The 16,489-nt window shown below is 32.8% G+C and overlaps 1 protein-coding gene across 1 annotated transcript; it reads right to left on the bottom strand.

Annotated features, from left to right (window-relative positions):
• Positions 1 to 440: 440 nt before the first annotated feature.
• Positions 441 to 14,313, bottom strand: LOC139525139 (putative ATP-dependent DNA helicase Q1). The gene is made up of 3 exons (XM_071320323.1): positions 13,823 to 14,313; positions 12,368 to 13,125; positions 441 to 592 (listed from the first exon to the last, which is right to left on the bottom strand). The coding sequence occupies exons 1-3, from the start codon at positions 14,311 to 14,313 to the stop codon at positions 441 to 443; spliced, it is 1,401 nt and encodes a 466-aa protein (XP_071176424.1).
• Positions 14,314 to 16,489: the final 2,176 nt, after the last annotated feature.

Below are 16,489 nucleotides of genomic sequence, written 5' to 3'. Positions count from 1 at the left end.
CGAAATTACGACATGCTATGTCGTAATTACGACATAAAATATTTTTTTTAAATGGCCCTTATCGGCTTCCGTAACTAGTCACGATAAAACAGTTACTGTTCCAAATTTTGCCACGGGAAGTAGTCATAAAAAGTAATTTTCTTATTTATTTTAGATAACTATATTTTGTCTCGAAATTTAAATCATAAATGTAATGAATGTGTCACGTATAATGTGAGAAAGAAAATGATTCATTTCAAAATTATTGCTATACTCAGCTGTATATTGTAGGAATATTATAGAAAAAAATATCCAATTTGCCCCGATATATAAATATATATAACAGAAAAGGCCTTTTTTACTGCAGGATTGAAAAATAATTGATCACTCAAAGATAACAATTAAATTATAATAATTAAAAAAACTTACAATCAATTATAATATGAAAGAAAGAAATTACCTCATTTCTTGGATATCTTCCTTGAAATAAGTCTTTCTACTTCAAATGTCTCCGCAAAAGTTGCTCTTTTAATTTGAGCTTTCTCTATTGGCATAGCTTCACCAAAATGTAGTTTTTTCCAGTCTATATCTTTCTTTGGTCGTAACGAGCGTTCTGATGTCATCATAAGTTAAAAATTAGTTGATACAGGTATCATGCAGGTAGTCTCGAAAAACATCGTAAAACGGTAGTGAATATGGAAGTTTATTGCCAAGACTGGACATGTAAATTGTCAAAAGTAAAAAAAAAAAAACCAGCTGGATACAGGAACTTGTCGCAATCTCGGTCATATAAATCTTTCATAATTCCATTTAACAACAACCCTTATAATTTATAAAGTTATTTCGGTTGTTTCCATATGATTTATTAGTGAACGTGTTTAAGTATCAAAATTGTTTAATAACGGCCGGCCGCCGTATTATTTTAAAACACTTTTTCAAAGATATATTAGAAATTTAGATGGGATTTCAAATTTTTTACATATCCTTCACGAAAAACATCCAAAAGTCTCAGTTAATGTAGAGGTGAAAGATTTTGTATTATCAAAAATGAAGAAAACTGATAGCTGGACAAAAACGTTATTTTAAATTAAAAGTTTCACTTCTTTTACTTATTATAACTGAATTTTTAAATTCATGATGTAAAACATTTTATAAATGTATAAATATTTTATGTACAAATAGGTTTAACTTTGTTTTGTGACCTGTGAGCGATTTACTTGGTAGGACCATGGATGTATTATATCAATATAATAACTCAATCTTCAAACAATGACCACAACTCCAGTTTTTGGATAAAAAAGGCCCCGATTCATAATTTTTTTTAAAATACCAAATTTATACCATTGGAAAGATAATAAAGCAGAGAATATATATTTATGCCAATGAATTTATTTCTAAAAATATTGAAATATGTATTCTTATATGAAAACTCCTTTGACCACGTTTTGGGTTTTGAGTTGTATGAAGTAATAGGGAATGAACCACTTTTTATACGACCGCAAAATTTGAAAAAATTTTCGTCGTATATTGCTATCACGTTGGCGTCTGCGTCGTCGTCGTCGTCGTCGTCGTCGTCGTCGTCCGAATACTTTTAGTTTTCGCACTCTAACTTTAGTAAAAGTAAATAGAAATCAATGAAATTTTAACACAAGGCTTATGACCACAAAAGGAAGCTTGGGATTGATTTTGGGAGTTTTGGTCCCAACATTTTAGGAATTAGGGGCCAAAAAGGGCCCAAATAAGCATTTTCTTGGTTTTCGCACTATAACTTTAGTTTAAGTGAATAGAAATCTATGAAATTTTGACACAAGGTTTATGACCACAAAAGGAAGGTTGGGATTGATTTTGGGAGTTTTGGTTCCAACAGTTTAGGAATTAAGGGCCAAAAAAGGGCCCAAATAAGCATTATTCTTGGTTTTCGCACAATAACTTTAATATAAGTAAATAGAAATCAATGAAATTTTAACACAAGGTTTATGACCACAAAAGGAAGGTTGGGATTGATTTTTGGAGTTGAGGTCACAACAGTTTATGAATTAGGGGCCAAAAAGGGGCCCAAATAAGCATTATTTTTGGTTTTTGCACCATAACTTTAGTATAAGTAAATAGAAATCTATGAAATTTAAACACAATGTTTATGACCATAAAAGGAAGGTTATGTCTGATTTTCGGAGTTTTGGTCCTAACAGTTTAGGAATAAGGGGCCCAAAGGGTCCAAAATTGAACTTTGTGTGATTTCATCAAAAATTGAATTATTGGGGTTCTTTGATATGCCGAATCTAACTATGTATGTAGATTCTTAATTTTTGGTCCCGTTTTCAAATTGGTCTCCATTAAGGTCCAAAGGGTCCAAAATTAAACTTAGTTTGATTTTAACAAAAATTGAATCCTTGGGGTTCTTTGATATGCTGAATTTAAAAATGTACTTAGATTTTTAATTATTGGCCTAGTTTTCAAGTTGGTCCAAATGGGGGTCCAACATTAAACTTTGTTTGATTTCATCAAAAATTGAATAAATGGGTTCTTTGATATGCCAAATCTAACTGTGTATGTAGATTCTTAATTTTTGGTCTAGTTTTCAAATTGGTCTACATTAAGGTCCAAAGGGTCCAAAATTAAACTAAGTTTGATTTTAACAAAAAATAAATTCTTGGGCTTATTTGATATGCTTTATCTAAATATGTACTTTGATTTTTGATTATGGGCCCAGTTTTCAAGTTGGTCCAAATCAGGATTCCATATCAAGTATTGTGCAATAGCAAGAAATTTTCAATTGCACAGTATTGCACAATATCAAGAAATATCTAATTGCACAATATTGTGCAATAGCAATTAATTTTCAATTGGAGTTATCTTTCTTTGTATAGAATAGTAATTGATAATATATGTTGGAAATTTGCCAGACATGACTATGATGTCATTTTCTATTTTTATTTGCCAATAACTTTATGTAAATAACTTCATTGGAAATTTGCCAATATAAAATGTTGCTGATGAAGCTTTTTTTCCTTATCTTATCTAAAATGTTTTTAGATAATGTATGTTTGACATTTGCCAGACATGACTATGATGTCATTTTCTATTTTTATGTGCCAATAACTTTATGTAAATAACTTCATTGGAAATTTGCCAATATAAAATGTTGCTGATGAAGTTTTTTTTATTGTTTTATACAATAAACAATGTATATTCACTTTTACTACCAACCAATCTTTACCATTCAGTGATAACAAGCACTTTATTTTACATTTTAATATTTTATGATGTATTTAAAAGAGTAGTTATTGTTGCAAACTCCATTAGAAATTTGAATTGATATCAGTTTTGGAAAAAGGGAAACGGGGATGTGAAAAAAAGGGGGGGGGGTTAAATTTTTCTCATTTCAGATTTCATAAATAAAAAGAAAATTTCTCCAAACATTTTTTTGAGAGGATTAATATTCAACAGCATAGTGAATTGCTCAAAGGCAAAAAAAAAACTTTTAAGTTCATTAGACCACATTCATTCTGTGTCTATGCTGTGTCAACTATTTAATTTTAGATTTAAAAAGTTTGAAGAAGAAATCTTTAATTGATTTGTAAAATCTTGACATTTGTTTTGTGTAAAAAAAAAACCATGTAATGTCAAAAATTTTATCACAATCCAAATTCAGAGCTGTATCACGCTTGAATGTTTTGTCCATACTTGCCCCAACTGTTCAGGGTTCGACCTCTGCGGTCGTATAAAGCTGCGCCCTGCGGAGCACCTGGTTTAAAAATGAAAAAGGCCGTAACTTCTGCAAACCCGATTCAATTATAAAATATGTCATTAGAAAGCTAAGAAAATGTATTTTCTAATGTGATGCCAATGAAAAATATATTTATTTTTGTTTACTGTCAGCTAACCAAAATTCAATATTTCCTTTAATAATCTATAGTAAATTTATCGATATCGATTGCTATCAAATTTAGCGCATGCGCACTGCGGGTGCTGATAATAGTTGCGTATGATCTGCAAGAAACCAAAATAACACAGAAATACAAACTATGGGTCACCGTACGGCCTTCAACAACAGGCAAAGCACGTACCGCATAGTCGGCTATAAAAGGCCCCGAAATGACAATGTAAAACAATCAGTCAAAAAAGAAAATTAACAAAGTCCGTATCATCGTATGCGTAACTTAGTTGCTCACCAGAGGAACTTTACGCAAGCGTTTAAACACGCGTTCCATAAGTTTGAAGTACGTCGAAATGCAAAGGTATACGCTTGGTGAACGCTTTTACTTCAGGAAAATTTTAATGGAACATAAAAAAAATCATTCAGCTCAAGCGTTTGTCAAACGTATATACATGTACCTGTAAACTGCACGCACATAATATACACGCTACACGAGCGTTGAAAACGCTACAGATAAGTTTTAGACACGTTAAGGGCACCTTGCATACAAAAATACTCGTCGCCTTAAAGCTTTCATTTAGGAAAAGAAGTCCGATACGGGTGAAACTTCATCAAACCTACAGAAGATATTACACCCTCTCTTACCATGCAACATGGGACTAGACATAGAAGTACAGAAACTACTCACATTAGTTTGAGCTGTACAAGATCTACAAAAATATCCCGCCTGCCTCAAAGGTGCATATAGGATCGACCATGGTCCAGCACTAATGATACAAATACCAACCAGAGTTACAATGACGTGGTAGTAAGTCTTTAAAGGCCACCGAGCGGAAAAAAAAACTACTATTTAGTCGGCTATTAAATGCCCCGACCATTAAGATTTAAAAACAAAAATCAAACAAACTAAACAGCCTTATTGATAACAAAATAATTTACGAAAACAACTTGACCGACATGAATTATGAACAACAACTACTGTACTACATGTTTCTGGCTTTAGAATGGACATTGGCACATAAACAATGTGGTGGCCATAAACCCAACCCTCCCAAATGAACCAAACCTTAAGGACAACACATCGCAAGAAAAAACTGTAAAATATCAGTTGCAATTCGCGTCCCTAAAATTATGGGTACGGTGCACAATAATCACTTACATAAAAACAATAGACACAAATCACTGAAATAATCGCACTTACCGAAAGCTATTTCAAAGCTAGTGAACATGTAGACGAACCAGTGGACATAGACGGACTGGTAAACATGTAAACAGACGGGCGAATGTGACAGACTTATTGACAAACATTCACATATAGACAGACCTGCAGTTGGGAATGTAGGAAGACCAGGAGAAACGCTAAGGTACGCTTTACGCACACCCAATACACGCTTTAAGCTCGTTGTGCACACGATACAGATATGATTGACAGGTTGAATGCATCAAAATTACTAGCGTTTTGGTAGCGTTCATGATTTTTTTTACCTCGGCCGACGTACGTCGGATCTATACGTTGATGTGTGAAGCCGGTATTACATTAGGTACGCACTGAAACCCGGACCGGACCGGACTCCGGACCCGGACTTTGGTATGAAACCCGGACCCGGACTGGCCGCCGGACCCGGACTGAATGCCGGACCCGGACTGTGGGTTTTTTACCACTTTGATTTTTTTTAAGATGACTGTCATATAATAAGTTACAGTATATATAAATTAAAAACAATCCACATTCCGAGCGTAAATTGAACAAAAAAGAGTAAAGTAAAGTAAGAAAGAGATATATAATAATTCCTTTGTCGTTATTGTTTTATGGAAATTAATAAAATCTTTTTATTATCAATGAAAGCAAATTAAATTCTTTTCATAGAAAGAGTAAAGCACAATAGTTTGAAACATTTGAGGTTATATTATTTTTTTTGTATTGTTTTCTTCTTCTAGACATTAAGGGAAAAATAGAATTCCTACTTTTCTAAATAATTCACCGGTGTGTTTATATTTCTCTAAGAAACTGTATAAATAGATTTTGAAATTATGAGGACTTTTCTGTCTTACGTCTATAAATAGTATATGACGGTTCATTTCTCCCTCTTCATAAACATTTATCGAAATTTACGAATTTAGTCTAAACTTGTGCTTTAGAAATTGACATAAAAAATAGAATGATATCATTCGAGGGTAAAATTCTTTCTGGAAAGGAGTCAAAATTGTCAAAAATTGTCTATAACATGTTTTCAATTGTCATTTGTAAATGGAGACAAATTTGTATGGTTAGATAACATAAAAAATATTTTGAATGAATGTGGCTTAACATATTTGGAATTCACAAACTTTTATTAATTTGAATTGGCTACGTCTTACAGTTAGTAGAAACCTAAAAGATCAATTTGAACAGAATTGGCACTTACTGTTAGAAGAAAGTATTTAAAGATAATTTTAGTTCTGAAGCTTATTTAGATATTTTTGATAACAAAAATCTTGTAGAATTTTGCAGATTTAGAACGACGAATCATAAATTTCCCATTGAATCTGGTAGATGGTTAAACACCAGCAGACAAAATAGAAACTGTACTCTGTGTAAAAACAATGAACTTTATTTTGGAATGCCAATTTTTTTAAAAGGAGAGGAAAAATTACATAGAAAAGTATAGCTACACAAAGCCAAATATTTAAAAGTATAAATTATTAATGTCATCAAAAAAGAAGGTAAAGTTGATTAAACTCTGCAAATTTATCAAAACTATAAATAAATCTGTGTGAACTCCTGGCTTTATCTAGTGTGACGCCACCCCTATTAATTATTTTTGTAACATGTCTTGTACAAATTGTATTTATTGAATATTGTATATATTGTAAATATGTATTTCTCTATACCTTTCGATCTTTCATTTGCGCCGATTGTACACAGGTAAATTGCAGGTGAATGTCACTTTCTATTATTAATATAAACCTCTTTCGTTAGCCAATTGTACATATGTTATGAATTGTCAACTAGTATCATAAGAATTCCTATAATCTCTTATTGTTCTTCCGAATTCTTATGATATCTTATTGTTCCTCCGAACTCTTATGATATCTTATTGTTCCTCCAAATTCTTATATCTTATTGTTCCTCAGAATTCTTATGACTTTTTATTGTTCCTCCGAATTCTTATGCCTTTTGATTGTTCATCCGAATTCTTATGATCTCTTGCTGTTCCTCAGAAGCCTTGTGACTTTTTATTGTTCGTCCGAGTTATTATAATCTCTAAGACTTATATTGTTCCTCCGAATTCTTATGACTTTTAATTGTTTCTCTAAATTCTTATGATCTCTAATACTGTTCCTCTGAATAAATTATTGACAAAGGTTTACACTCGCTTTAGGATATTGGTTTAATTGGAAAAAAAAGAATAAAGAAGACACAACCAGGAATTACTTACAAAATACATTACATTAAGGCTATTGGTAATTCAGTGTTTAAATAAGGGATCTACCATTTCATTTTATTTTACTCAAAACTCCTGTCCTGCCTTTTTTTCAAATTTCTTGATATTTTAATTACTCCATTTTTTTCTGCCGTAAAATAATAATAAAAATAAAGATTTACTTGCTCATTTGATTGTCATCACAAAGTCTATTAAATTCAACAATCCAATGTTTCACGCAAAAGGTGTCAAAGACTACACTAGCAATCATAATCAAGCATGTATATAAGTTAGATTTAAAGGGGCATTAGCTCCGAGATATAATGAAATAATAAATAAAAATGTTCAATATAGTGAAATAATTTTATTTCAGCAGCCATTGTCAAAATAAACTAAGATACATCGCTTATGAATTATTCACTCGTAATCTCCGTATCAGTAGTATTCCTTTGGTAAGATATACAGAAATAATCTTGTGTTATATATAATGAGTGGCAAAAGTTTACAAGGCCGTATACGTTAACCGGGATATTTTTTTTACCCCAAGATGGTACTCTGAATAAAATCTTCTGCGGCTCCTGATTGGATGATACAAAGTTGGAGTTGCTCCAATAAAATTTAAGCGGCGATAGATCATCCATGTAATACACATTCTTGAACAGGTGAGTCCGGACTGTGACCTGACATGACCCCGGACTAGCTTGAAGTTTACTATACCTGCGTGTATTGCATTACGACGACTAACTGTATGTAAACTGTTTATTGTCGTAAAGTATATTGACGGGACATTTGATCAAGCATGTAATACATAAGAAAGTTATAAGATATTTATCCGACATTTAACGAAAAAATGAAATGTAATAGGCGAGTCCGGATGGTGACCTGAAGTAACCCCGGACTAGGTGTATTCGCAAAATATAGACATCGATAGAGATATAAAACTTCACACATTATTTGATGAGACGAACTTATTCATTTTTATTCATTCAACTTTTTCCTTATTGTATTGTCGTCGGAAACATTAATAAAAGACGTTTACCTTAGAATCAACAAATTAATATTAGGCGAGTCCGGACTGTGACCTGATATAACCCCGGACCAGGAGTATACGGATTGTATATAAATATACTAAATTATTTGTTTAATTGAAAGATTTTTTTTTCCCTTTTTGCTTTTTACTTTTCCTTTATTCATTTCTCTATTTCTTTAGTTATTCGATTGTCATCGGAAAAATCAACAAACGACACTTAAGGGCGTTCAACAATGTAATACACATTCTTGAACAGGTGAGTCCGGACTGTGACCTGACATGACCCCGGACTAGCTTGAAGTTTACTATACCTGCGTGTATTGCATTACGACGACAAAATTGTCGTAAAGTATATTGACGGGACATTTGATCAAGCATGTTATACATAAGAAAGTTATAAGATATTTATCCGACATTTAACGAAAAAATGAAATGTAATAGGCGAGTCCGGATGGTGACCTGAAGTAACCCCGGACTAGGTGTATTCGCAAAATATAGACATCGATAGAGATATAAAACTTCACACATTATTTGATGAGACGAACTTATTCATTTTTATTCATTCAACTTTTTCCTTATTGTATTGTCGTCGGAAACATTAATAAAAGACGTTTACCTTAGAATCAACAAATTAATATTAGGCGAGTCCGGACTGTGACCTGATATAACCCCGGACCAGGAGTATACGGATTGTATATAAATATACTAAATTATTTGTTTAATTGAAAGATTTTTTTTTCCCTTTTTGCTTTTACTTTTCCTTTATTCATTTCTCTATTTCTTTAGTTATTCGATTGTCATCGGAAAAATCAACAAACGACACTTAAGGGCGTTCAACAATGTAATACACATTCTTGAACAGGTGAGTCCGGACTGTGACCTGACATGACCCCGGACTAGCTTGAAGTTTACTATACATGCGTGTATTGCATTACGACGACAAAATTGTCGTAAAGTATATTGACGGGACATTTGATCAAGCATGTTATACATAAGAAAGTTATAAGATATTTATCCGACATTTAACGAAAAAATGAAATGTAATAGGCGAGTCCGGATGGTGACCTGAAGTAACCCCGGACTAGGTGTATTCGCAAAATATAGACATCGATAGAGATATAAAACTTCACACATTATTTGATGAGACGAACTTATTCATTTTTATTCATTCAACTTTTTCCTTATTGTATTGTCATCGAAAAAATTAACAAAAGACTTTTATCATCGAAGCAACGAAATAATACTAGGCGAGTCCGGACCGTGACCTGAAATAACCCCGGACTGGGAGTATAGGAGTTATATATACATATATATACTGTATTAAGTGTTTAATTGAAAGATTGTATTTCCATTTTTCATTTTTCTTTTTTCTTCATTTATTTCTCTATTTCTGTAGTTATTTGACTATGATCGGAATGATCAATAAAAGACACTAAAGCAGCAATCAACCATGCAATACACAATCTTGAACAGGTGAGTCCGGCCTGTGACCTGACATGACCCCACACTAGCTTGAAGTTTTCTATACCTGTGTGCAATAAATTAATTTTCATTTCAAACACCATAGATGAATATTATAGGACAGACAAGGAACAACCAACGAAATGCATATTCTATGTTTTTAATAAAACTTGGGTCAATCGATTGTGTATGAAAGCTCCAAGTGATTGTACAGTAGATGTGCAAGCGATTGTACAGTCAATAAACATATCTAACATAGAGAAAAGGAATATATTTGGAATTCTTCGGGGACAATGGCTTTGAAACTTTCAGACAGATGAGACTATATATCAGAAAAGGTACACGTGAAAAGTCTGGTAGAAACGATTGTTATTTCATTTTATAAAGCTTTTCGTTAGAGATTTTTGAAAATATTATATTTTTAACGTTTTCCATAAAATCGTGGTTGATGTTAAGATTGTGGTCTTACTTATACGTTAAAATGAATAATATGCATTATAATGTAAGTATAAGTCACTGCTTAAGGTTATAAGCAAAGACAGCCAATGTGATATGTTGTAAGCACGCTCGTCCTAAGAGTAAAGAGATTCGCCTCAGATTTGTTCTGCATTTGTTTCACTCATAGTATCATACTAACTTAAGTTTTAATGTTTTAAAACAATTTGAAGATAAAAAACGCCAAAAAATATGTACAAAACAGACTCTTTCGTTCATTTCTTTTACAAAAATTAGGCAGTTAGTTTTCTCGTCTGAATTGTTTTGCGTTGTCATTTCGGGGCCTTTTATAGCAGACTATGCTTTTGCTTTGCTTTTGAAGGCCGTAGAGTGACCTATAGTTGTTAATTTCTGTGTCATTTTGGTCTCTTGTAGAGAGTTGTCTCATTGGCAATCATACCACATCTTCTTTTTATATATTTCAATTCATATAACAAGACATCAAATTGTTATTTTGTGTTATTGTTGCATCTATAATTCTTCGCAAAAATTAAAAATTGTTCATGTATTTAAAATTTTGTTCAAATTCAATGGAATTTTGTATTTGCACCGGCTTGAAAAAATAAAACCATATAAAGAAGCAACTTCGAAAATCTCTGTACTTTAAGCGGCATTTCACATGAGTAGAATATAAGGTCAACGTTTGAAACTTTCCGTGGAACAACGTGTAACGCTAAGTGGCACCAATACCGTGCGTAGCGTCTGACATACGTCTTTCGGTAGATGGGATTTTAGCACTTACGGATGGTGAACGCACTATCATCAAATAATTGTCTATCGTTATTAGAATGAAATTCAAAACAGTGTGGCTGTGGCCATTGATTGACACATTAAATTCATCCAATGACTGGGACAATTTACGTGAACGTTTGTCTGTAACGACCACTGTTCACGACGTACCTACGATAGACATTTAAACTGTGGGGTCACCAAAGGTTTCTTAACGCCTTTAATTTAAAATAATTCGAAAAAATAATCAGGAATAACCTTTATGTTTTGATTTATATAATTGATATAAATCAAAACATCGTGTTATTTCTGATTAATTTTTTCGAATTACTTTATTGGGGTGTTGAGAACCTTTGGTGACCCCATAGTTTAAGTGTCTTTAAAAAGTACATAGTGAGCAATGGTCGTTACATACAAACGTTCACCTAAACTGTCCCAGTCAATTGATGAATTTAATGTGTCAATTAATGGCCACAGCCACACTGTTTTGAATTTCATTCTATGTATGATACAAATGTGTCACAAGTGAACTGGTGCAAATAATTTCCGAATATTGGCGCAATTGATATATTTGAAAGAAAAAATGGCGCAAATGATACCCTTGAAAAACATTAACTGTCACAAAAGGACTACTGCCAACTATAGTCAGTCGTTTTTAAACTGGTTTTTTTTTTCTAAGTTTATGATTCAAATACATGTATGGGATTATAAATAAGATTATTTTTTTAAATCATTTCATAGTTCAACAGTTTTCAAAATATCATTTTGTTCATAACACTTTTATGTAATACATTTGTTTATGATTCGGTCCTTCCCTAATTCCTGGTAACTTTGATAACTATTTAGTGATTTAAGTTTATAAGTTTTTGTGTTTTGTTCAGTTTTTTTTTATACTGTATTTAATAGGTCTATATTTGGTGTATGGTATGATTGTACATGTAAGGTGTACATGTCTAGCTGGCAGGTGTCATCTGACCTTAACCTCATTTTCATTGTTCAATGATCAAAGTTGAAGTTTTTTAAGTTTTGGTATTTTTTGGTAATACTATATATGCAATAGGTCACATATATTGGGTGTATGGAAATATTTTATGATGTACATGTCCTGATGTCAGCTGTCATTTGACCATGACCTAATTTTCACAGTTTAGTGCTCTGTATAATTTTTTATGTTTTAGTTTGTTTTTCTTAAACTATATTTGTTGTACCGAAGGATTGCAAGCTGTGCATGTTTGCCATAGCTATCATATGCATAACAAGGAGTGAAGCTTGTAGCTATGGGGTTTGAATTTTAAATAAATGTAAAAAACACATTTTGAACAATAATCCATTAATTAATAGAAGAACAACCACAGCTGCATGAACTAGAACAAAAACAACAGCACTTTTTACCACACAAATATGCTGTTTCAGATTTTTCAAATCCAAATTTACTTAACATTAATGTTCGTAGACATTCAGTTTTATTTTTGCAGTATTCAATTATATCGTTCTGTATACCAGGCAAGTTTTTTGCAAGATCACGGGCACAGTGGTAAAGAGTAGCCTGTGCATTTTGCCCACGTCTTCCTGCTCTTCCTATTTCCTGCAAATATTGACTTAAGTTTCTTGGTGGAACTGTGTGGATAACATGTGAAACATTCTCAGGATCAAATCCCATTCCAGACACAGAGGTTGTTAATACCAGACGAATTCTAGGATTTTCATTCTTTAAATCTTTTAAAGTAGTGGCAATAACTTCTGCATCTTGTCTTGAAAAAACAACTGAATAGCAGGATGTTTTGATATCTTCCTCGCCGAAAAGATGTCTCAAGTAGCTAGCTGCATGACTCATATATAACATTGGTATGAACATTAATGTTACAGGATAAGATTGTTTGTCTGAAAATAATTTGTCACATTCATCTATGAAAATTTTCTCATACATTTTGCTCACTTCCACAGTAGTAGTTTTTTCGACTTTATTCAAAAAAATGTTTGGTCGATCTGGACTCTCTTGTACAAAAACTGGGTTGCTCATTCCGAGAATAGATGGTATTCTTTTTATCAAATCTGCTGTAAGTGTACCACTTAAGCCAAGAATGGGTTTCCCAACAAAGAAAGCTGGTAGTGTGTGAAGACTAGCAAATGAGGAACGAAACTCCTTGCCCCTGGAATGAAACAGACATGCATGTATTGATATTTATTACAGGCAAAAGTAATACTATAAGAACTTGTATACATTTTCTAGTTTGAATTGTTTTACATTATTATTTGGTGCCATTTAAAGCAGACTATGCGGATATGCTTTGTTCATTGTTGAAGGCTTTATGGTGACCTTTAGTTGTCATGGTTGTAAATTTCCATTCTTGGTCTCTTGTGGAGAGATTCTCATTGGCAATCATACCACATCTTTTTTTCGTTTGCTTCTTATTGTCGTTCTCCACTTGGGACTTATAAAAAAAAGAAATAGCTAGAGGAAGCAAGAAAAAAGAAGGCAGCGGGTCGCTCCCTGGGTAGCAGCAGCTCTCTGGCTTCTTGTTGTAATAAACAACTAAGGACAACAGAGTTGACGCGGGGCCACTAAGCTAATCTGCCCACTTTGCACCAGCCATATATACACCTTTGGAAAGCTTAGGGTGGGAATCGAACCCACGTACGTCAACTCTGTTGTCCCCTTGTGTATAGTTATACATTAGAAAGAACAAAATATAAGTCTTTTATACATTTACATGCAAAAATATTTGTTCTTGTGTAGGAAATTGATTAAGCAAACAGAATGATAAATTACCACAAATATTTATTTAGGGAGGGGTTGGTTCCTGGGCCAAAAAGAAAAACTACCTGAAAAAGCTATTGTATATTTACCATTTTTCAACAATATGACATTCATCAATAACCACACACTGAACTTTGCTGGTAAATGTGTTATTTCTAAGAAGTCCTTGTCCAGATTTTGTGTTGAAGAGTGCCTCAGGATGGCATAAAATGACTGAATATTTGCCATCAATAACATCTGTCAATGAATAGTCCTTCAAGTCCATTTCATTTTCTTCTCCACCATCTACATGATCTACATTGCAAGAAAATGTAAGTTTGCAAGCACTTACTCCACGTGTCCTTAAAGAGGAGAGCTGATCTTTCTGGATAATGTTCAAAGGACTAACCACCAACACCAGCCCGTTCAGTAAGCTGGGCAAGAGGTGATAGCACAAAGATTTGCCATAGGCAACCGGTAAATTACAAATCACATCATTGCCTTTTAAAATGTTGCACAAGCACTCAAATTGTTTGTCCTTCAAAGTGATATTGTCGTCATATTTACGTAGACATTCAAGAATACGTGCATTCGGATCCATTTTTCGAGTACATGTGCGTTTGTTTACATTTTAAACCGATTTTCAAATGCAATGTCCTTCCGCGAACTATTTTGTTTTATTTATTTAAATATTGAACGAACATAACGATCACACATGTTTTTTTTCATATATTTTGGTAAAGAGACATAAAAGACGATAAATAATACTTTCTGGAACTGTCGTAGGTCGTTTTATTATAAACGCGGACATGGTCGCAAAATGCGACCAAAATTAGCCGGGTGCAGAGAGATTGAGGAGGAAAGGACGATAACTCTGTCTGTATGGGAGATTGTAAACAGGCAATGTCAGTTTCTACATTCTTATGCACAACAAAAGTAATATAAGACAATACATCTTTATTAAACAATTATCTAATATATTATGTAATGCCAAACAAGCATTTGGGTTTACGATTGCATTTCTTTTTTTAAAGAAAGCAACTTGTTTTTACGTTCGTATAGTAACATAGTACATTCCATAGTCAGTCACCTGTGTCAATTCACGTGCACACTACGATTGTTGTTGTATTTGAATCTTTCGGCCAATGAAATGAGACGATACAAGTTGTTTGTTTGTGATACGCCAGAATGTTATCAATGAACTATCAAACGCTGAAGTTGACTGCATTTCAGTGTATATTGCATGGAAGGAACAGAACCATAATCTTTTTTCAGCAAGCAGAAGCAGAAATTTTCGGCGATCTGTTTTCTCAAACACCTCTCCCAAATGTTCCGTGTTGCAGATTTTGGACTTAATATGCAAACCGCGACAATACATTTGACGATTTTTTTCTTGAATTTCTTTCCAGTGCAACTTTATTTAAAAAAAAAATCCTATAATGACTCTATAATGAATCGGGTTCAACCTTTTGCATTCAAAAATGTGTTTTTCCAGTTTTGTGCTTTAAGCGTATAAAACAAAAATAAATAACATGTAACCTAGCTGTCTTCATATTCCATTATTTGTTTTCTTGGGGGCTATACCTCTATTTCTAACATTAACTAAAATATGGACCACAATTAATGAAAACCTCAAGTTTGTAATATGTCATCATAACACAGTATTTATGTGTTTGAATGTGTTTGAATTACACATGTGTTTGAATTACACAGAATCAGATACAGGCCGAATTATATGCAAACACTTTTCTTTTTTTAATACATGCATGTCTCTACCCCTCGTGACGCAAAATGTGACACCATTTACCTCCATGTAGTAACGGTCCTGGACCCGAGCAACACACTATATTTTAATAAAAAAAATTATAGTTTAAAACCAAAAGAATTTAACTACCAAGCTGGCATTTGGTATATATTTAGTAATAACATAAATCATATCATAGGGAAAAAATCGGCAAAAGTAGTTTTTGAAACTTGCATATGAAGACTGTTTAATGTCTTTGTCTGACTTCATGACAGTCTCTGATGGGGTTTAAATGAATAATGGGACCAATAAATATAAATAACAGAATAAAGAGCTGACTGCGGCATGGTTGTTGAAGGTCTGGGGGCTAACATTACATGCATGCTAAGGGAGCTACCATTTGATTTTTATGGGGGGGCTAGGATGAAAAATTTTGTCCTGCATTTTTTTTTAGCTGTAAACTCTGTCCTGCCTTTTTATTTTTCACTCTCTTCGGTCCTGCCTTTTTTTTTTTAGTTTATCCTGACTTTTTTTACCTAAATTGTCGTCCTGACTTTTTTTTTTGTAAGTGTCTCATCCTGCCTTTTTTTTACTCAAAACTCCTGTCCTGCCTATTTTTTTCAAATTTCATCCTAGCCCCCCCATAAAAATCAAATGGTAGCTCCCTAAGGACAATTATAATACAGATCAATTGACAGAAGAATAGAGAATAGAATGAAATGGTAAAAATATAAAAGAAATAGAACTATAGAAACGATGATCTGATTACCATTTATTACCATCCACACTTGTATATATACATCTCTAAATAAATATTTAAATTTTATTGAAATCAAACAGTTTTATTTGGACCCTGATTTGGACCAACTTGAAAACTGGACCAAAAAATCCAATATCTAAATACAAGTTTAGATTAAACATTTGAATGAAACGTATATATCTTGACTAGAAATTTGAGTTTTATGATTTGAACATGTTTCGCTGATTGTATGTGCTTTCTATAAAAAATATTAATCTATTTTGAAAGAATTTA

The sequence above is a fragment of the Mytilus edulis genome, chromosome 5, assembly GCF_963676685.1.
Source record: "Mytilus edulis chromosome 5, xbMytEdul2.2, whole genome shotgun sequence".
Lineage (NCBI taxonomy): Eukaryota > Metazoa > Mollusca > Bivalvia > Mytilida > Mytilidae > Mytilus > Mytilus edulis.
Note: the sequence above shows the minus strand (reverse complement) of the source record. Positions and strands in the feature narration are given on the sequence as shown.

What these genes read in the sequence shown, in the direction of transcription:
- LOC139525139 (XM_071320323.1), bottom strand. Translation starts at nt 14,313, where the DNA reads ATGGATCCGAATGCACGTATTCTTGAATGTCTACGTAAATATGACGAC. An exon ending in TGTCATATTGTTGAAAAATG is followed by an intron (nt 13,126 to 13,822) that starts GTAAATATACAA and finishes GTTTCATTCCAG; the next exon opens with GGGCAAGGAGTTTCGTTCCT. An exon ending in TGAAACAGCATATTTGTGTG is followed by an intron (nt 593 to 12,367) that starts GTAAAAAGTGCT and finishes TGATGACATCAG; the next exon opens with AACGCTCGTTACGACCAAAG.